At 45.0% G+C, this 23,319-nt stretch overlaps 1 protein-coding gene across 3 annotated transcripts in view; it reads right to left on the bottom strand.

Annotated features, from left to right (window-relative positions):
- DDX46 (DEAD-box helicase 46) overlaps positions 1-23,319 on the bottom strand; it is a 1,330,317-nt gene that overhangs the window by 277,098 nt on the left and 1,029,900 nt on the right. For all 3 annotated transcript variants that reach the window (XM_069652574.1, XM_069652572.1, XM_069652573.1), the window contains exon 17: positions 231-368. In XM_069652574.1, coding sequence (XP_069508675.1) covers positions 231-368 — 138 coding nt within the window. The remainder of the gene's footprint in view (positions 1-230; positions 369-23,319) is intronic.

Below are 23,319 nucleotides of genomic sequence, written 5' to 3'. Positions count from 1 at the left end.
AATGCACAGTACTGCATTTCTCAAAATCTGCTCAGCCTCAGTCTTATTTGCCTTTGTTCGGTGAGCAAGACAGCTTCTACTGCAGAATGGCACAATTCAAAAACAAACTGGTTCATATCATTACATCAAATCAGATTAGATGTACAAACAAAGTATATAGAAGCGTAACATATCAAACATCCATGTATGGAACCAATAGTTTCTCAGATGGAAAAAGAGTAGTTACTTACAGCTTTCTGTTGTTCTTTAAAGTCAAACCACAGTTTCTCCAATTCTTTGGGAACAGCAGTGCCAGATAATTCCAGAGCCTTGATAATATCACCAGCATACCGCGCTTGATCTTCAGTGATGAAAGTGTATGCAAAACCCTATAGAAGAAGAGAGAATCAATAAATATTAACAGTGGATGCAGGCAGTGCACCTTTGAAGCAATGTTTAGTGGATCACCTCAAATAGTATTAAATCGAAACTCCTTCCATTCACTGTTGGATACATTCTGAACATGAGGTTTAAGTGATTCATTTTATTTGAGTTTTTAGAATGTTATACTTTTGATTGTTTTGTTTTCTACTTTGTTGTGTTCAAATGCTTCAAACAAAATCGTATTGGCAGATTTCCATTTTATTGGCAGGCACACAAAAAGTCTTTAGTCCCACCTTTTCTCCCAGTCTATGGGATGACTCTGTACAGTTTACCCTCCCCAAACCTAGCTGCACAAAACTGTTCAGTGCTTACCTCTGGTCAAATGCCCAAGAACCATGGCATCATATTTCATCTTGGCAAGTGCTGGAATTTATGGGGATCACCATTGTTCGGCCTAATTCTTGGTAGATGTTTGACCCCTGCTATCAGACTGCATTCCGTCGTGGCACAGCCAATTAAGGACACTAGTCACGTTAAGTAGCCATGCGTGGTAAAACCGAATATGCACACTAAAAATAATGCAAAAATTGTAAACATGTATCTGCTGCCACCAGCTTTTCTTTTGGTAAATATAAAAGTAACCAAAAATCCCAAGTGTAAAAATCTCGGGTGATACAAAAGTATCCTCATTGCACTACAAGATGCTCTGTGCAATGTTAAAAAGTTACAAAAATGTAAAAGATAAAAGGGAAACAGTTTCCTGGTACTAATTCTTTGAAGGACTTATCAGTTTACCCAGAAAAATGAGGAAAAGGAAGACCACTAGGGGGTGCGGAGAAACATGGTCGCGTGAGACCAGAGCTCGGCGCCCATCACCAAAAAGTAATGAAATTCCACCCAGAGACGTTCGGCTGTTAGCCCCCAGAGTGGTGTATGTGTGGGGTTTGGGGCGGGCAACACCCTGTGTGGACCCCCAATGATTTGGAACAGTGGGAGCATAGGGACCCGAGGGACAAGTCCTGAAGTATAGGTACACCTGCCGCTTGGGAGGGTGGGCCACCGCTGCCGGGATCAACTGAAGACGGGGCGCACGGAGCCGCTTGCAGCAGTGAGAGGAGTCCTACCCTCCGGGCACAGGGGAGAAGTGCTAGCGGCGGATCTCAGGAGCTGAGGAAAAAGCCACAAAGGAGGATGTAAGAAAGAAAAGTCTGTGCACAATGTTTTAGAAGTCTTTGAAGAAAAAAAGAATCAATATAGGGCCACAAGCTGTTTAGGCTTGTGAGTAGTTTAGTAGTAGAAGATGCAAGCAACTCTACAATAAGATGCAAGTTCTCTCAGACGTTACAGTACCTTTGGATTGAAGAAAAAGTGTAGCAGATGACTCCTCTTCCTATGCAGCTCTCACTGTTCCTGGGCCTCAGTCGTGGAGACAAGAGGGAGGACTTCTGGGGACTCCTGCACTGCAATGGGACGGTCACTGCTCGCAAACCGGCAATCTTCAAACAAGTGGCACTTCAGTGTTTCAGCTCCTCGTGACTACCGCAAATAGCAACACTGCGGTTTCTGGCTGTTGGGATGGACTTTCCTTGCTTCTGGGGTCCCGCACTCTGTTCAGGGGGCTCAGACTCGGTCAGTCCTGCTTCCTGGAAGTCCGGAGGATCTTCATGGAGCGCTTGGCCAACTTAAAAGCAACACACACAATCTGGTGTTCCTCTCTATTAGGGAGAATTCTCTGTTTAGGCTGAATTTCCTAACCTAGTGAGTCCCCCAGCAGCTTTGCTGGATTGTTTGGGGTTTATTTTTTTTCTCCTGCCAAGAGTGAGACTCTTTTACCCTCACTCTTGGACATGATTTGAGTATGTCTCTGACTCTAGATGTGTTTAATGAGCTATGGGGTCTTTTACTCCATAGGGCTTCATGTGTTTTTGTGATATGTGTTACACAGCACCCTCAGTGCAGTAACACAGGGGTGTCATAGTGACCCCCCAGTATAACTCCATACCCTGGGACTGACTACTGTCTCCCAGGGCATGTAAAGTCACCATTGACTTTACTAGTCTCAAATTCTGAACAGACCCAGTACAAACCATCATTATTGTGGATGTACTGGCCGGGACAATTCGATTGCCCTGGGGTCTGTTAGTCGAGGGGGCACGTTTCCGTCCCCCCAGATCGAGTTTTGGCTGGTGGCAGTGGATACTACTTTTTATATTCGACTGCGAATATATCCCTATGGGATTTCCCATTGTTCGAGGCTACCAACTTTAATTATTTAATTCCTATAGCCTCGAACATACCGCCGGTTTATTTATTTAATATTAATTCTCCGGTTGGAATTTTTTGCCAGAACTCTGTTCTAAAATGGCATTTGTGTTCGCTTCTGTGACTCCAACCCAAGTTGCGCTCTTTGTTCCACTTTTTGGCGGGCTTCTTCACAGAAGCCCTCCAAAGTGGTGCCACTCTGTCTGGGGTACTTAGGAGGGGTGGAGGGGGATTTAGGCACCCTGGACTGAGTTGCCTAAGCAACTCAAGTCGCACTCCGTCCTGATTGGCCCAAGTGTTGAGCCGGCCGGCTCACCACTTAGCATGTTTGAGTGACAGCTAGGCTGAGTGAATGGGGGTTTTCTGCATAAAAGCAGGGCTTTGGGGACTGGAACTTCAGAAGTCGCCACAGGACCTAAGAATCCGACGAGGGAGAAGCCGAGCCGACCTGCTATGACGACACCACCGGTGGAGCCCTGCTGAACCGTCACACCACTTTTCCCAACGACAGAGGAGATCTCCAGCCCGGAGAGTCTTCTTCCTTCGACTGGTGGGGATAACCACTCTGCTTCCTTTTTCGCTTCCTGGAGCATCTTGTGGCCGCCTTGCCTGTGCCATGCATCCCGGCAACCGGGATACCACGTTTTGCCACTACCGCAAATCCAAGGGTAGTACCTTTAACCGGAAAACTCTGCAGCTGGTTTCTTCCCTGGCAGTGCAACGACCTTCATCTTTCCTCCACGTCGAGATCTTCTCTTCCTCTGGACGACGCCACGACTTGCACCCGCTGCCAGGAACAACTGCCCCCGCTGGAAGATCCTTTCCACATAAAGGTACCGTGTTCCGCCTGGCTTCCCATGCAACCGACTGTACGGGGTAGATTTAGCCCCCGGCTTTCGACCCTGGGTTAGTCTGGGACACCCTGGCTAAAGTTTTCTAAGCCTAACTAAAAACCTTTCTGAACTCCCTACAAGACTTTTTAAGCCTGTTGTCATTGTGTGATCTTGGGTGCATTTGTGCCCTGCTCTCTCCAAGAGTGGGCCCGGCCTATGGACTTTGGCTCACAAGTAACTTTGTACTTTCCTGCCTTGCTTAAGAGTTCCTAAGTATTAGTGTGGTGTATTTTCCCACATTCTGCCTTTTTCGTTAACTTATTGGAGTGCCATCTATAGTTAAGCGCTCACCTCTGTCTGGAAATAAGTGGTGTTAACTAAGACTTGTCTCATAAGGAAATGGGGATGTATATATAATAATAGTAACTGTGTTTAGAGTGATTTACCATAATAGTGCTGGAGTGTTTCAATAAGTGTGTTTTTAAATAAATAATGATATACCTTGATACCAAAGCTCTGGTCAGTGTTTGCTTGTGCTATTGTATCTGAGTGCCCATTGTGTATACTTTGCATACTGCCTAACTCTTCTTGAGGGAAGTCTGACTGCTCAGCCACAGCTACCAGGTAAATCTGGGTGGTACAGACTGCTACCAAGTGGGTTTACTGCCAACACCTGTAGTCTCTAATCTTTTGCAGTGGTCCCCAAGGGAACTGCACAGGTTTCTGCCTAACACTCTCCCTGGCGTTTCTGTTTCCAGCAGCAACTCTGTGGAAATGCAACCAGCTATGAGAGAATTCCAGGTAGCTTACTTTGGAGCTGATTGGTCCCACCAACTCAAAGGGAGAAGTCGTCCTTGCAGGGGCTTCTCTGTCGATACAAATTTGGAGTTTCAGCACAGCAGCAGGGCTTCACCGGGCAAACCAACGGTCCAGGAGTTGCAGCAGGCGTCCTCTTCAAGTTCTTCTTTGGTTCCTTCATCCAGTGGTCGACTGCCTTCCAAGCCAAACGCCTTGCAATTTATTCAGTTCTCTCCCATTCATTCCAGCCTAGCTGTCAGTCACCCAGCAGGGTGGCTGTCCTTGCCGGACAGTCAGCCGGCCAATCACTACACAGTGCATTTGGGTCTCCTAGGAGACCAAGCACAGGGCGTTTTGGGCCCCTCCCCCACCAGACACTCTGGAGCCAGAGGCGGGCTTCACTCGAGAATCGTGCCAAAGGTAAATCGAACAAAGGGACTAAACCTGGTTTGGCGTGCAGAGTAAATCTCAAGGAGGACATTTCCACAAAGAAATGGCGAAAAAAGAAGACCGGGCCATTTTGACAAAAATGGCACCCTTGGGTGCTTTACTGCAGCTGCAAACACAGCCCGCGGTAAATGCACACCACAGTAGTTAAAAGTAAACCACTGCTACCAGCCATTCAGTGAGGAAAGGGTAACAAACATTTTACATTTATTTATGCATTGGTAGCGCGCGCAAAGCCCACAGGCAACTAGGCGCTCTATTTAAGAATATGGTTACAGAGATTTCCATACGTAAGCAGTTAAGAATACGGTTACAGAGTTTTTTCTTGCATACATTTGACATGGTACGTTACACAGGAAACAGTTCAAATTACATGCAGCTCAGAGTGCATTTCAAATTACAAGCAGACTATACACTATCAGTATCAATGTCAGACGGTTGGTGGCACTGGTCATGAAGTCTGTGGGGAAGGTCTGTCCTAAAAAGTAAGGTTTTGAGTTTTTTTCTAAAAGACCAGAGGGATGCATCATTTCTTAGGTACATAGGGAGAGCGTTCCAAAGTTTGGTAGCGATCAACAGGAAGCTTGAACCCCGTGCTTTCTGCCATCTGAATCTAGGTGTGGTGAGCAAATTAGAGTAAAGGGACCGAGTGGGCCTGCTGGACTCTTGTTTTACTAATCAGATTGTTGAGGTGGGCTGGGGCTTTGTTGGAGATCCATTTATGCGTAAGTGTGATGTTCAGTGCTGCTCTGATAGCGTTATTTTGCACAATTTGTAGCTTCTTAAAGTTTCTTTTACTGATTCCAGCGAGTAGTGAGTTGCAATAATCAATCTTAGAAAGTATTAATGCTCTGGCCAAAGTGATTGAGTTGTCAGGGGTAAGAAATGGTCTACTGGCCCTGATCAGTTTGGCTGTGTTTAGCAGTTGAGGAGATTATAGCGTTGACCTGCCTATTTAGATTAAGGGAGGAGTCAATGTAAACTCTGAGGGTTTTTATTTTGTTGGCGAGAGTGATGGTATTCCCGTCAATGTTGAAGGATTTGTGTGGGAGGGCGTTTAGTTTAGTTTTATTTTCAATAATGATCAGCTCGGTTTTGTCATCATTAAGACAATTTATTCTGCGCCATCCAGGCCTGGATGGCTAGGTAGATTGTATTTAGGTTTTTTGAGTTTGTATTATAGCAACCGGTGATGGGGTTTAGTATTTGTGTATCATCCGCATAATTTGTATACGTGATACCCATTTTGTCCAGTTTGTCGAATAGCAGCTTGGTAAATGCGTTGTATAGTGTTGGGGACACGCATGATCCTTGGGGAACGCCGCAGCTCACGGGTACAGGTGGAGTTGCTGAGGTGTCCGAGAAGACCCTCATGGTCCGATTTGAAAGAAACAATTTCATCCACTTGATGGCATCTAGGGAGAAGTGTGCAGCAGTTTCCAAGTGTTGGCATAAAATATTGTGATTGACCAGATTGAAGGCTGCAGAGAGGTCTAGTGGGAGAAGGATGCATATGTCACCTTTGTCTTTGTATTGGTCCATTTGCGTTTTCAGATCAAGGAGAGCAGTTTCCGTTCCATAACCTGGTCTGAATCCTGATAGTCTTAGGCCTAAAAGGTTATCTTCTAAAAATGTTTGGATCTGCAGATAGGCTGCCCGGCCCAGGGTTTTTCATAGGAACGGGACTGTAGTGATAGGGCAGAAATTAGTAGGGAATTTGGGGTCTAAAGTGTTTTTTTTGAGTAATGGTAAGACCCAGGCTGTTTTTAGGTCTTCCGCTATGGTATTGGTGGCAAAGGAGCTGTTGATAAAGTTAGTGATGAAAGGTGCAAGTTCATTAGCACATTCTTTTTTACCAGGGTAGCCGGGCAGATGTCACCCTTGCATCTAGGGGGTTTGAGGCCTTTGATGAGGCCTTTGATGATATTAGTGGTATTGGGAATGGTCAGAGGGTTAAACACTGATGTATTGTCCCTGTGGGGTTCTGACAATGTGAGTATTTTAGGGGAGGAGGGATTAAGATTAGTATTTTTTGTTTCGTTTTTTTGTTGTTGTTGTTGTAGCAGCTAAGGCCTTTTGTATGTTAGTGCACCATTGTTCATTTTTGGATGGGTGGTCTGGGGCGGGTGCTGGAGATTCCAATTCCCGGAGTATTGTGAATAGTTCCCTGGTATTGGATTGGGTGTTTGAAATTCTGAGGTTATAAACTTCATTCTGGCTTTGAGGATTTCTTTTTTGTAGTGGTTAGCTAAGGTCTCGAAGAGTACTTTGTTTGACTGGGTTGGAGTCTTGAGGCAATTGTTTTCTGCTGTTCTTTTGGTAATGCGCATGGTATGAAGTTCAGGGGTGAACCATCATGAATTGATGTGCGCCGTAGGTTTGGCTTTTTTGATTTTTAGAGGGGCTATTTTATCCATAGCGGAGCATGACTTTATTGAAGTTTCTGACCAATATTGATGGGTCATTGTCAGAGATTGGCGAGTCTATTAGGGGAACTAGAAGAGGTAGCAAGTTGTCACAGTTAACATTTTTCATACTTCTGGATGGAGCTGTAGGTGATTTTTTCTTTTTTTTTGGTGATTCTACTGGTGATGGAAGTGGTGAAGATTATAGTGTTATGGTCGGACCATGGCATTGTGGTGGTAGAGAGAATGTCGGTGCAGCAATCAGTCTACTATCCAATCTAGTATACGTCCTTTTTCATGGGTGGGTGTGCAGATTCTTTGCATAAAGCCTTGTGCTCTCATGGAGTTAGCTAAGAGATGAGCTACATGAGAAGCTAGACAAAGGGGATACTAAGTAGCACACCTTCAACACCCTATTGTAAGGTAGCATGTGCTGGGTCTAGAAAGTTACAAATGAAAGTAAAGTCAATTTCACTTTACTGCTCTGGGAAACGGTAGTTTACCCCAGAGAAGGTATTTAAACCTTTGGGAAATCTGGAAGACTTTCCTGTGCCACTGCATTGAAAGTGCTGTGTGACACATGTAAAAGATGATGCCTATGGAGCTTGTCAGACTCCACAACCAAAAGAAACAGTGTTCAAAATCACATTAAAATACATGAGAGAGTGGGAAAAAGGGTCTCACTCTCTCCAGTTTAAAAAAATCAAGTCCTCAAAATCCAGCAAAGTTTCTGGGGGTCTCTTAGGTGGAGGGAATTGGCAAATGTTTGAGAATTCTCCCTAACACTCGTACCCCGCAGACTAAGGGACAGGAGGATTTAATCCACCCCAACATGAATCTCCTTATTCCAGTCGGTTATACTTTCTGACAAGACCATCAGCATTTTGGTGATTACATCCTAACCTGTGTTCAGTGGTAAAATCAAACCCCTGTAGGCGGATTGACCATCCTAACAATTTAGTATTTTCCCCCTTCATCAGCATTAACCATCTCAAGGGTTGGTGGTCTGTTTGAATCAAAAACATAGATCCATACAAGTATGGTCTAAACTTCTTCAAAGACCACACAATGGATAAACATTCATGTTCTATGGTTGCCCCCCTTGTTTCAGGTTCCTTCAGTTTCCTACTGATGAAGCAGATTGGGTGTTGCCTGCCTTTCTCATCCAGCTGACTCAGAACTGCACCTCTACCTGTATTTGAAGCATCTGTCTGAACAATAAAGGATTGGCTGTAGTCAGGAGCTCTTAAGACTCGAGCTTGACAAAGGGCTTAAGTCCTTCAAATGACTTAGTGCACTCCATATTCCACCTGACCTTGGAGAATTTTGGTGAGGAGATCACATTCAAGGGAGAAGCTATGGTCCCATAGTTCTCAAAGAAGTTCCTATTGTAACCTGTGAGACCTAGAAAGGCTCTCACTTGGGTTCGAGTAGTAGGGGTGGCTTGTACAGCTTGTACTTTGGTAGGCAATGGCCTTATTTAACCTCCTCCTACCTCATGTCCAAGGTAGACCACTTTACTCTGACCAATTTGACATTTACTTGCCTTTATGGTCAGATTGGCCTGCTCAAGAGCTTGCCATACATATCCTAAGTGGTCAATATGTTCCTTCCAAGTAGGGGCGAACACTGCAATGTCATCCAAGTATGCCATGCAGAAGTCCTCTATCCCATTCAGAACATGATTCACCATCCTTTGGAATGTAGCAGGTGTCTTGTTTAGTCCAAAATGCATAACCTTAAATTGGTAGAGGCCCCCTGGGGTTGAAAATGCAGTTTTCTCCTTGGCGTGGTCTGTCAGAGCTATTTGCCAATAGCCTGAGGTTAGGTCAAATGTACCGAGGTACTTGGCTGAACCCAGTTGGTCCAGCAGCTCTTCTGTCCTAAGAAAAAGGATGGGCATCTGTCGTGATGACTGCATTAAGAGCTCTATAATCCACACAGAATCTCAACTCCTTGGATCCTGCCTTTGGCACTAGTGCCACTGGACTAGACCATGGACTTGTAGATGGCTCCATTACCCCGAGATCAAGCATCTTGTTGACATCTTCCTTTATGTGGGATCTTACCTTAGTCTGACATTCTGTAACCTCTGCTTTTAACAGGTAAACAGTCACCAGTGAGAATATCATGCTGGCCCCAAGGGGTCAAGCCTGGTGATCTTGACAACAGAGGGGCAAACTGATTTAACGGAATGTTGCACTCCTCCTGTTGTTCCAGTGTCAGATCAGAAGAGAGATTGACTCCTATCTTTCCATCTAAAGGTTGTCCCCTGAAGAGGTCAGGTAGATGTTCACTCTCCTCCTCTTGAGCAGAGGCTACAAGCAAAGCTCCCAGTTCTGGTCTAGAGACATAGGCCTTTAGGTGGTTGGTGTGGAAGACCCTGGGGGCCTCCTTAGGATTGTCCAAGTCCACCAAATAATTGGACCTCTCCAAGTTTTCCCACAACCTTGAAGGCTCCAACCCATTTGTCATGTAAGGCCCTCTGCCTTGTATGTACCATAACTAGAACTAGCTTGTCTTCAGTAAACTCAACCAGGTTGGCATTCTGGTCACGCCAATGCTTCACCAGAGTCTGACCGGCTTTCAAGTTATCTGAAGCTTCTGTCATCATGCGTCATTCTCCTTCTGAGACCTAACACACACAGTCATTGACTCACTGGCTTGTGGGAAGGAGCGCACTCCAACCCCTCCTCGATTAGAGCCAATGTACCTCTAACCGGATTACCATAGGGAAGCTCAAAGGGGCTGAATCCAACCCCTTCCCGAGGGACTTCTTTATAAGCAAAGAGAAGGCATGGCAGTAGAAGGTCCCACTTTCTTCTAAGGGGTTGTTCTAATGCACCTACCATGTTCTTCATAGTTCTGTTAAACCTCTCCACCAACCCATTGGTTTGGGAATGGTAGGCTGTTGAGAACATGGAGGTACCTCCACAGTTTTTCAACATGGCTTGCATGTAGTGGCACATAAAGTTGGATCCCCTGTTAGATATCACTTCCTTAGGAAAACCTACTCTGGTAAAAATACCAAGTAGGGCCTTAGCCACTGCCTGAGCAGTAACAGTCCTCATAGGTATGGCTTCAGGATACCTGGTAGCATGGTCTACAACAACCAATATATATTGGTTCCCTGAAGATGTGGGAGGGTCTAAGGAACCAACAATGTCGATTCCTACCTTCTCAAAAGGGACTCCCACCACTGGGAGAGGCACCAAAAGGTGCCACATTCTTGGCTCCACTCTGGCCAGAAGTCTGACAAGTTTGACAGTTTCTATAGAATTTATCTACATCAGACCCCATCTTAGGCCAGTAGAGGTAAAGAGAAATCCTTTCCTTGGTGTTCTTAAAGCTTAAGTGACCAGCCAAAGGAATCTCATGGGCTAACTGTAGAAACTGAGGTCTCACCTCCTGAGGCACTCCATGTCTTCTGTAGTCCCCTGTGGTAGACTCAATAGGTTTACTGTAGAGGAGGCCATCCTTCCAGTACAACCTGTGCTTCCCTGGCTCTTGCCCTTCTAGCTGGGAAGCTGACTGTTGGCAAACTCCTTCAAGTGTAGGACACACTCTTTAACCTCTGCTGAAAGTCTGCCCTACAGTGGCCACATCTGTGAGCATGGTGTGCACCTCAGGATGGTTTTTAGGATCCAGATCTCAAACAGGGGGAAGGTCTTCTTCCAGCTCTGTCATCAGTAGATGATTCACCATCTTCTGGTTGAACCTCACACTCCGCCTCAGCTGGTGGAGTAGCCACAGGTGTGACTTTGGACTGTCCTCTCGGGGATATCCAGGTTAGACGCACAGGCATGCTATCTTTCTTGTTTCCTGAGACCTTGGGTTTCCTCTTTGTGTCTTTCTTCCTGGAAATAGACGTTGGCTCTTCCTGTGGACTGGGTGTTATATGTTCTTCTGTAACAACCCAGAGTCATTTAAAGTGAGCTCTCTGACCTTCCAAGTCTGCTCCTGCTTCCTTTTACTGGGAGGCCTGGCGGTGCTTGATACAACTCCAAGAGTTTTTAAGTCATTCCCCAGCAGGACTCTCTCCCAGGTCCCTCACTTGGTATACTGATGGGCATTCTTACAGTCATATTGTTGAGCTTGTAGTATTGGAACCATCTGGACAGGGCCTCCAGCAAGACTAGTGGGGCCCTTGGGTGCCCAAGCAACATCCTCAGGTTTGAAAAAGGTTTCATCCACCACTGTAATGCTGGTCCAGTGTGTCTAATGGCAGGGGTCTCCTGACCATTTACAAGTACACTGGCCTTGTAGTATTCTTTTGTGTTATCTGGTATAGCGTTATACACATCTACACTCTACTGTTCCCACAGACCCAGGGACACTAAAGAAACACTGGCAGAGACTCCAATGGGGTCTTCAGCAAATAGTTGAAAGTTTCCATTTGCCATATGTACTTCTCCCTCAGGGATGAAGGCTAAGGAGGCAGTGTGGACCCCTGAAGGTTTACCCTTATATCTGGGATCCCCTTCCACATGGTCAGTTGACCCAAAAGCATAACATTTTCCAAATGCTTTGACAAATGGGGGCTTCTGCTAACCTCCAGCTGGTTTGGCACCAGAGGTTTCACTAGACTGACCTGGTTTCCCATGGTATTTACCCTTCTTATATGTGTGGTCCTCTTTTGGATGGGAGGTTTTAGAATTCCCTTTGTCATCTTTCTTGTGCTTCTTCCCCTCATCCTTTTTATGAGTGGCCACAGAATACTTGTGAGTAGCCCTTTTGGCAACCGACAAGTCAGGAGCTTTTGCTAGCTTCTTTGGATCAATCTCTTTTGAGGCAACCAAGTGCTGTCTCAGCCAAGGAGAGCAGGCATCAAAAATAGACTAACAAAAACAGATTTCTCATTCGTTCAAAAGTAGTTACTCTGTAACCCTTAACCCAACCATCTAAGTTTTCCAAACATTCACACACCCAGGTAGCCCAAGGGGTACCATCAGTCTTTTTGAGGGTCCTAAACCTCTTAAGGTACTGGGAAGGAATTTTCCCAAATCTAGCTATCAAAGCTAGCTTCACATTTTCATACTCCAATCTTTCAAGTTCCCCACCTCCATTACAGCATCAGTTGCAAAAGGGCCGCCTAGACAAAAAAGCCAAGGAATCAACAGACTACCTGTGAAACCCTGAATCCCATAGTTCTATTCAGAAGCACCCAACCAATTCAAAATATCAAGTTTCACATCATACATACTCACTGCTTCTTTAGGCATGCAAGGTCTCTTTAGACTGGAAGACCTAAACAACTCTGGGATAGAAACATTTTCAAGAGACAATTTCTTCATTTCAAGAGCATGTTGCATTTCCATTTCCCTTAGTTTGATGTCCTGATGTTTGGTTTCAGCTTGGATTTTTAACCTTTTGAATTCTCACTGAAGTCTTTTTTTCTAAAGAGACCCACATTCTGGACTCAGTGATATGCCTTGTGGGGTCCCTGTGGATACAGGTTGAGGCAAAAGGGCTTATTGAGTTAAAGAGGGGCTCTCTTCTTGAGACTCCTCTGACTCTTAAACAATATTAGAGTTAGACTCTGAATAATCATCCTCATTATCATTTTCCACATTTCTTGCGTTAGTAGGTGTGACAGGCCTACTACCCAGACTTTGATTATTCAACAATCTTGCCATTATTTCATTTTGCTTTCCTTTAACAGGGAGATTCCTGATTTTACACATTTCTTTCAGTTGCTCTGTTAAAATGATCAGGAGTTCCTGCCTGAAGTTATCCATATCTGCACTGTTACAATTGCTTTCCTAGTGGAGCTTAGCCTTGTGAAGATTTTTTGTTGAACAAAAGCAAAGTAAATTCTTAGTGTAACAACTCTACAATAGATCCTCACTGCCTGCCACCAGTGTTAGGCACAATTGTATGCAGTACCCTTTGGGTGCACTACAACAACCCTGACCTCCTGGCAATAGGAACACAACCTTTGGTATAGGTCTGTACTACACAGGTTGGTAGCGTGTTGAGCAGCCAGGCTTATCTCAAGAAGGGTCAATGTGAGCTGTAGGGGAGTTACACAGAGATTCACAGTGACAAGTCTTCAAATAAACACGTACACACAAGGTTTCTTGAATAAACAAGGATTAATTCATCAGTCAGTTAGAATAAGCCTTCTTCAGAAGGGAGCAATATAAAAGCAACACACAAATACACTCCGAAACTACACACTCTTAGGTTCTTAATCAGTAAAGACCCTTTTGGGATGGCCCACAGTCACAACCTATACCCTCAGGTGGCTTCAATAGCTAAGGTGTGGGGGACATTAAGATCTTACTGTTGCATTTAGAATACGCTTAGAAAGTGGTCAAAGGAAAAGGTTATTAGAACAACAAGAGACCACAAATATTCTTAAGCAGGCAAATACTTTTGGATCCCCTAATCAGAGTCATTCAGTTTAATAGGCTAAGCCAAAGTCAAAGGGCAAAAGTCTTATATGAGCTGAAGCACTTCTGGTAGCAAAGAAAGAAAAGTCTTTGCACAATGTTTTAGAAGTCTTTGAAGAAAAGAAGAACCAATGTAGGGCCACAAGTTGTTTAGGCTTGTGAGTAGTAGAAGATGAAAAAACACTAACTGATCGTAAGGAAATGCTACGAAATAGCGAGACCAGAGTAGAGGAGCAAACCGTAGAAGATCTCCTGAATGTATCAGCATATGACATAAGTGACGAAGAAGATGAGAATGGAGATCTATCGGACGATGTTGAGGTGCTCAATCATTCCTATCAATCGTTAACTAATAAAAGCATTTGTTCGGAAAACGGATCAGTATACGAAAAAGTGACCACATGGAAGAGAACAGTGGCCAAACTGACTCCAGAAAGACCAAAGAAACCCAATCATGACGAAAAGAGAGAGAAAGCAATTGCCTTTCAAGAATTCCTTACGATGAAAGAGCGGAGGGAGAAGACGCTATTAAAGACAAAGTTACTGGAAAAAGATTACAACAATAAACCTGAGACTCTAAAATCACTGACGTCACCAGAAAGCGATAAAAGATCAAACACTAGAAACGAAGAAGATGGTTGGCCAACTAAAACAAAAGTAATTGACAAAATCCCTGATGAACCCTGGAGGGTCGACAATAGACCCAAATGCAACAAATAAATCTGCAAATCCGAAAATGGCCCTAAAAGGACCAGATTTTAGATTCCTTTTGGAGCGCTTTGAACCTAAAGAAGATGGTTTGACCCTCAATCGCTTCAACGTTATGAAGCTTCTAACGCATTTACCAAATATTAAATCAATCTCGTCTGATATAAAAAGAGTGGAATTTATAGGAGATTCAGCTCTTGATCGTGTAGTGATAAACATACACTCAAAAATTATCTACAACTTGATTTTGAGAAATGCAGAAGAAATATACTATCTAGGGTTTGCATTAAAGGAGATTAAGTCAATAAACGAGATGGAGAAAAAGCAGACAGTCGAACAGTAAGTAAGAGAAAGATGGAAAACCCAAACACTCAAGTAACTGTCAAAAATCAAGGTGTGACACAAGATGAACAAAGAGCTTACCAAGAAACGGAATGTGACACTAGTGGAGGAGAAGAAGTATTCAGTGACTTGATGAAAACAAAAAGACCATTTAGAGTGACCATTGAAACGAGAAATTGCAGAAAAGGCCCTCAACAGAAAGAGGAACTAAGGTTAAGGGGAGAAATTGGAGATAATTGGAATTGGGTCGATGGAGCCCTGCACACGTCAAGTAATAGTTAACATAAGGATACCAATAAGAGACAGCGAAGGATTGTGGGCTCCTGGAATACACGAGGTTTTGCCCACCTATTAACGGAAAATGCTCTTCTTAAACCTGTTGATATCATCTGTTGCCAAGAAACATGGCTACTTGACCCGCCTTTAGCAGATGGATATGATGTTGCCTTCAATCCGGCGATGCACCAAGCTAAGGGTCATCCAATGTCAGGCATGAGGACCCTAGTAAAAAGAGAGAGTGGACTAAGAATACTTAATGTATCTGCATACATACAAACAACCAGAATAGTGGATAGTGATTGGGTCGCGGACCAACCAAACAAGATGCATATCATCAATGTATACTGGCAACGCAAGGTGATGACTGAATACACATTTGTGGATCAAATATGTGATATACTTGATCAGATTACAGAAGTCGAAGATAATGCCAATATTATAATCTGTGGAGACTTCAACATGGACTTAGTAACAAATGATGAAAGAAGCAATAAAGTACCACACATGCATAATTTGAGACAAATGATATGGGAAGAACTGGATGCAAGAAGCATGGTCATACTTAATGGAAATGTTCCAGGAGACATCCCGCCCCAATCAACATGGAAAAGAGAGTCCCAAACCTCCATCATAGATTATTTTACAGCTTCCAAAAGCATGAGTCTAAAGATTAAAAAAATGAAAGTTATTAAGACAGATCTAAGCGATCATAACTTAATAATTTCATACAATACGGATGCTGCAAAAGAGAAAATTAAATGGGAACAAGAAATTGAAGTTGAACCAGGCCATAATCGGCTACGTCTAAACATTGCAAAGATAAAGGATCTCACAAACACTTTGTATAAATGGGGCAACGAGAACAAACACATTGAATACGAAACACTTCAAGTATACAAATCCCAAAAGGGAAAAAATAAAAAGCAAATCTTGACGAAACATGTATACGATACAGAAGTGGTTGCAAGGAAAAGCGCTTTGAGAAAACAACTACGAATTATAGAAGCTCAAAGTAAAAAAAGTTGAAAAAGAGAGAAAAAGAAAAAAAATGCAATACAAAAACTGGCTAAAGTGGCACAAGGCGGAAATGGAACAAAAAGATGCGGAAAACATGATGCAACGCCTTGCCCAAAGAAATTCAAGGAACTTCTGGGCAGCTATAAATGAAGTACAGATGCCAGAGTCTGCCAGTTTGAGTAATGTGGTAACGGAATTGCAATGGAGCACACATTACACCGCACTCTTCCAGAATGATGAGGGTGATAATCCACCAAAAAGAACAAACAAATTAAGGATGGGAACTTGAATTTGAGCGAGACAACATTCTGAATAACATAAAAAAAACTAAGCATGTCTCGGGCGCCTGGACCCGATGGCCTGACAAACTACATGCTAAGGGCAAATCCAGAAGAATGGGCGGACTTGTGTCACAAACTGTTCAAGATGGTAGCTGGTGTAGGACAGATCCCGAAGACATGGAAAACAGCGATAATAGTGCCAATATTCAAAAAGGGCTCCAGGTTGGAACCAGGCAACTATCGCCCCATTGCCCTACTAGATGTAGTAGGGAAACTTTTTGCCAGCCAATTACTAAACTAAACACATGGATCCGCAATAGCAAAATAGCCAATTTAAGACAAACTGGCTTTGTTAAAGGTGTTGGCTGTAGCCTAAATTTATTCATCTTAAATTTAACAAAAATGGAGGCCATAAAACAAAAAACATCAATATACATCGCATTCATTGATCTTGCCCACGCGTTTGACGGAGTGGACAGAGATATGCTGTGGGAAAAAATGAACCAAAAAGGATGCCCGACAGACTTAATGGCAGCCATCAAAGCCCTACACTTTGAAACATCGGTCAAGATATGATTAGATCAAAGAGGACATTTGACAGCCCCCATACCAACTACTCGTGGTGTTAAACAAGGTTGCCCCTTGGGAGCAACTTTATTCAACTTTATATCCAACGTTGGGGACGCGCTATGTACAGTGAAATCTTTTCCTCCAAAAATCAACGAAGAGCATACAAATATGATCCTATATGTCGATGACAATGCACTATTGGATTATACTCCAATTGGTCGCCAGAGAAAATTAACAGCCCTAAAGATCTACATGGAAACCAATAAGATGGAGATTAACACCTTGAAAACAGAGATTCTGGTGTTAAAAAATCTTCGAGGCTCTGACAGCCATAAAGAGACCCGCAAATTTAAATGGAAGATGGGCAATGATGTACTTAGAGTCGTCCCAGAAGCCAAATATCTGGGAGTAAGCTTCAGTGCAATCATATGTGACGAACCCATGGTTAAAAAGTTAGTGTCCAAATGTAACCAGCTAGCGGCTCAAGCAGCAAAGATCAACACAAAATATGGCAAGTTCTCAATAGTGCCAGTGGTACGTTTCTACAGAAACAAAATCATACCGACCCTAACGTACGGGGCGGAAACCATGTTTGGAATCAACTGTGAATTCTGGACAAGATGTGAACATGTCATCTGGCGAAGGATCCTTAAATTGCCAAAGGGATTCCCGACAAGCTGTATGCAATACGAACTAAGCCTATCTTCAATGAGAACCACCACCACGTGGAACGCCTTAAACCTCTATAGGAAAATTGTGAATGACGATAACATACCGCAATTCGTCATACTAAAGCAAATGAAAGTTCCAGAGAGGTACGATATACTCCAAAAATGGAAAGAATCCTGCATAAACATCTTAAATCAGCTAAACACCAGTACACAAACTGATACAAAATCCGGATGCAGTCAAAAAAAAAAAAAACTGCTAATGTAGGATTGGATTGAAACACAAGAAAATAGAATACAACATCAAAGAATGAAAAATGCTCCCTTTGAAGCAAAGAAACTAAATGAACTCCCGAAATACATGATACAATTCCCATGCAGAAAAAGGAGAAGAATCTTCATGAATTTCAGACTCAACGAATGGGAAACTAGAGAGACGTTGTACCAAAGAGGAGAGAGGCCGCATGAGGAGCCCCTATGCTGTCTCTGTAACCCCGAAGAAGAAACGATGAAACACCTGGTACTTATATGCCCCAGTTTGCAAGATGAGATTAAGACATTTGGGGAAGTTATTAAATTAATGTTCCACGTATACTGTAAATGAATGGTGGAGTACCATGCACCTAGGAGAAAGGAACAAACAAATCTTTGCCTTGACAGCATTCTTAGAGGAGATAAGAAGACTTTTAGAGAAAAAAAGGATGGAAAGAATGCGAGAATAAGAGGAAGGTAACTGGGGGAAAAAAAAGCCAAGAATAACAAAGGGTGTATGTCATCAGGATAAATTGTTAAATATATGAAAAATATAGTAATAGTCTTGCTAAATATGCTGTTTCTGTAACGATTCTTTTTTACTGTGTATGTTTTTTTAAAGGTTTGTAATAAATAAAAAAAAAAGATGCAAGCAACTCTACAATAAAAGGTAAATTCTCTCAGACTTCACAATACCTTTGGATTGAAGAAAAAGTGTAGCAGGTGACTCCTGTTCCTGTGCAGCTCTGCAGATCTCACTGTTCCTGGTCCTCAGTCGTGGGGACAAGAGGGAGGACTTCTGGGGACACCTGCACTGCAATGGGACGGTCATCGCTGCAACCGGCAATCTTCAAACAAGTAGCACTTCGGTGTTTCAGCTCCTCGCAACTACTGCAAATAGCAAGACTGCGGTTTCTGGCTGTCGAGATGGACTTTTCTTGCATCTGGGTTCCCGCACTCTGTTGAGGGGGCTCAGACTCGGTCCGTCCTGCTTCTTGGGAGTCCAGAGGATCTTCCTGGAACTCTTGGAAAAACTTAAAAGCAACGCACACAATCTGGTGTTCCTCTCCCTGGCGTTTCGGTTTCCAGCAGCAACTCTGTGGAAATGCAACCAGCTCTGAGAGAATATCCAGGTGGCTTACTTTGGTGTTGATTGGCCCCACCAACTCACAGGGAGAAGTCATCCTTGCAGGGGCTTCTCTGTCGATACGCAATTGGAGTTTCAGCACAGCAGCAGTGCTTCACCGGGCAAACCAATGGTCCAGGAGTTGCAGCAGGCATCCTCTTCAAGTTCTCCTTTGGTTCCTTCGTCCAGTGGTCGACTCTGCCTTCCAAGCCAAAAGCCTTGCCTTTTATTCAGTTCTCTCCCATTCATTCCAGCCTAGCTGTCAGTCACCGCGCAGGGTGGCTGTCCTTGCCGGACAGTCAGCCGGCCAATCACTACCAAGTGCATTTGGGTCTCCTAGGAGACTAAGCACAGGGAGTTGCGGGCACCTCCCTAACTTCCTGCCCCCACCAGACACCCTGGACCCAGAGGCGGGCTTCACTTGTGAATCCCGCCAAAGGCAAAGGGACCAAATCTGGTTTGGCTTGCAGAGTAAATCTCAAGAAGGACCTTTCCACAAAGAAATGTTGAAAAAAGAAGACTGGGGCCATTTTGACATAAATGGCACCCTTGGGTACTTTACTGCAGCTGCGACCACCACCCGCGGTAAATGCACACCATGGTAGTTAAAAGTAAACCACTGCCACCAGCCATTCAGTGAGGAAAGGGTAACATAAAAATGTTACATAAGAAGCTAGAGAAAGGGGATACTAAGTAGCCCCTCCAGCACCCTATTGTAAGTGCGTGCTGGGTCTAGAAAGTTACAAATGAAAGTAAAGTCAATTTCACTTAACTGCTCTGCTATCCCAGAGAAGATATTTAAACCTTTGGGAAATTTGCAAGACTTCCCTGTGCCACAGCACTGAAGGTGCCGTGTGACGCAATGTAAAAGATGATGCCTATGGAGTTTGTCAGACTCCACAACCAAAAGAAACACAGTGTTGAACATCACATTAAAATGCATGAGAGAGTGGGAAAAAGGGTCTCACTCTCTCCAGGTTATAAAAAAATCAAGTCCTCAAAATCCAGCAAAGTTGCTGGGGATCTCCAAGGTGGAGGGAATTGGCACATTTCTGAGAATTCCACCTAACAAGGGGAGTTCCCTCAAGTTGAGGAGGCCCGGGTTCTGGGTGAAATCTGGCTGACAAGTGGAAATCTGAGAGTGTTGTCTCACCGTTAAATGCGGTTGACTCAAGGTTTTCTAACGAACACCCCCGGCCAGCTCAGTGGTGAGTAACGGTGCAGTTCCAGGTCCTCCAGGTAGGACCACTAGGTCCTGAGGCTTTCGTTCGAGTGTTCCAGTAGAACTCTCAGCCGGCAGCTTTGTAAAATAGGTACGGGTCAGTGAACCCAAAGTCCCCTTGATCAAGTGGGAGTGTCAGGGTAGACCACTTAACCTGCCGTCTCTTGTCCACCCAAATAAAGCTGGACACTGCCCGCTTCAGCTCCCCAAAGAAAGCCTCTGTGAGTCTCAGTGGGAGGGCCGTAAACAAGTAGAGCAACATGGGGAGGACATTCATTTTGACCGACACCATCTGTCCATACCATGCCAGGGTCAAAAGTCTCCATCTCTGGAGAGCCTCCTTAATTTTGAGCAGCATCACTGTCGGAATCACCCCCAGCAATTTGGGTTGGGATTGTTCAACTCTCATCCCCGAGTATCAGGAGCGTTTGTCTAATTCGGGGGAGGTTGGCCCCACAGGCATAATGGTGGATTTATCTACGAAGATCTTTAAGCTGAGAGGTTCCCATAGATAGCTCTGTATTTGCGCTAAGAATGTGGGGAGCGAGGCGCTCACCTCCGTGAGATAAGCCAGGATATCATCCACAGAGAGGGACAGCTTGAACTCCACCTCCCCACACCTTCTGCCCTTAATAACATGGTTGGCCTGGATCGCAATCGCCAACGGCACCATTCGGCATACAGTAGTGGCAGAGGGGAACTCCTGCCTTGTCCCCCGTGACAGGCTAAACAATTCCAATGCAATACCGGGAGGGTATACATTGCCTCTACCCACTTCAGGAAGCTCTGTCCGAGGCAAATTCTCCTCAACACCGCCTTCATGAAAGGCCACTCCACCCTGTCGAAAGCTTTCTCTGAATCTACAGAGCGTTCTCTGAATCTACGGAGACCAGACATGCATCACTCCCCTGAGCTCGGGCCTGGTGTAGCAGGTTAATCGTTTTCTGATTATCATCAGCGCCCTGTCTGCCCTTTAAAAAACCCACTTGATCGCCATGAAATCGGGGACAGCATAAGCCCCTCCAGTCTAGTACCCAAGATCCTGGCCGTGTTTCTTTGCGTTATTTAACAGAGAAATAGGGCGATAGGAGGCACACCTCTCTGGGTCACGGCCCTCTTTATCTATGGTCATGATCATCGCATCCAACATTGAGCTCGGCAGGGGATCCTCCAGCAGCACCACGTTGTATACTCGTGCCATATAACGGGGCCAGCATGGATCTAAAATGCTTATAGAAGTGGGCTGACAACTAGTCACTCCCCGGCGCTGTACCGGACTTCAGCCTTTTTATGGACTGGACCACCTCATCCGCAGAGATGGGTTCCCCCAAGTGCAGCGCTTCCCCCTGCTGTATACCCGGTAGGGCCAGGGAATCCAGAAATGCAGCTATTTGCCCCTCGTTACCCTCAAATTCTGACACATACAGCCCATCATAGAATTTGGCAAATTCCCTCCCCACCCCCACTGGGTCGTGCACGGTCATCTCATCGTCGCCCCTTATGGATCCAAACGCCTTCTTTTTCCTCTCCTCCCTCAGTTTCCATGCTAGAATTGTATCAGCCTTTAACCCTCGTTTGTGGTATTTCTGTTGTAGAAACAATTTATTTTCTGTGTCCTGTACTAGAATTGCCTTAAAAAGGCATAGCTTCGCCACACTGGACATTGAGATATCTTCACCCGCTGTAGGTCCTGGAACTTACGCCTCAGCTGCTCTTTCTCTTTCTCTTTCGCCCTTTCTTTTTCTGGGGACATATTCCAATGAGCACCCCCCCCCCATTTAGGTGGCCATAAAACCCTCCCAGAGAGTTTGCACACCCACCTCATTGTTGTCATTGAAGGAGAATGTCAGTGATCTCAGACATAACAGAGACCTCCCTGTCTTTTAGGAGAAATGCTTGCACCACCAACTCTTCCACCCCCACATCCCGACCCAGGGGGGATGTCCCATCGCACACACCACCAAGTCGTGGTCTGACCACGGGACTGGGATCACCTTCGATTCCCTCACCTGGGCCTTCAGTTCTGTATCCACTAGGATCCACTATCCACTAGGATCGCGTTGATGCAGTAGTAGGAGTTGTGGACCGTCTAGAAGAACGTGAAAGGTCGATCACCCCTCTCCCCTTCATTAGAGAGTCAACCAGGCCCAGGTCTATATTGATTTGCCCAAACCTCCTAGAGGATGCCCTACCCAGGGTGACACCCGCTCCCACACAAAGTCTTTTACGGTCCCCGATTGGGTCCAGAACCATATTGAAATACAATGAACGCCACCCCACCTTTCTTATCTGTGCCCATGGCTGCGAAAACCTCCCCCCACCTGCTGCGGCCCCAGCCGTGGCTCCCTGCCCCATGCCAATGTGTCTCCTGCACCATAGGGAGGTCCAATTTGGCCTGCCTAAATTCCAGCATAGTCACTGACTGCTTAGCAGGCGAGTTCAGCCCTATTACATTTAAGGAGCCAATCACCAGTTCATCATCCACCGGCATACCTCCCGTTACAAACCTCCTGTTCGAGCCATCCCTTCCCTAGAGAAACCAGACCACTTTGAACTAGAACATGAGCCCTCGGTGGGCCCGCCCCAGGGTGCACTGAAAACAGATCTAACCTTATGAACTCCCTGCATATAAACCACAATCTGTTCCACCCCCTCCCCCTGCCCACCCCTAGGCATCCAACCAAGACAACCTTGCGGTTCAGGACAGGATCACCAAAAGGTACCAAGCCTACCGGAGGTCTCTTAAACAATCCCGTATTCATACTGAGCCCCCTTCACTCCCACCAAGTGACCCACCAGGCCATCGTCGCCCGCCCCTCCCCTGTAGAGGAAAAATACAGTTTGGCCAAAATCTCCTTCAAACTCCACTATGGCTTCCCCGCTAGCCACCGTAGGACCTCTTCTCATCCAATTCCCCTGTTGCGGGAGGGACGTTCTCCGGCCCCCTCCCATTCATAACTAGGTCATGGACCTGAAGGGCTCCTTGGTGGAGTATTGAGCTTTTTGTACTTGCGTGCCCCTGCCCCATGAGTTCGTCTGACACCCTTACTTTTATCGCTCTCCATGGCCAGGTGGTAGTCTTGGCTGCCATATTCAAAGATGAGAGTGAATGGGAAGCCCCAGCGGTACCGTAATCCCTTGTCTGACAGCCATTTGGCGAGTGTGTCGCACGTCCTTATTTATTTATTTATTCGCATTTGTTTAGCGCACAGGCAGCCCAGAGGGCATTGTGGCGCTTGTTACAGATATGCGCATGACTTGTAGTAGGTACAGTGAAGTCATTACTTAGTTGCAAAAGAAGAAATAGTAGCTACAGGAGAGGAGGAGAAGGGAGGTGAAAAAGCGGCACGA

Source organism: Ambystoma mexicanum, chromosome 3p (assembly GCF_040938575.1).
Source record: "Ambystoma mexicanum isolate Mex_15411 chromosome 3p, UKY_AmexF1_1, whole genome shotgun sequence".
Taxonomy (NCBI): domain Eukaryota; kingdom Metazoa; phylum Chordata; class Amphibia; order Caudata; family Ambystomatidae; genus Ambystoma; species Ambystoma mexicanum.
Note: the sequence above shows the minus strand (reverse complement) of the source record. Positions and strands in the feature narration are given on the sequence as shown.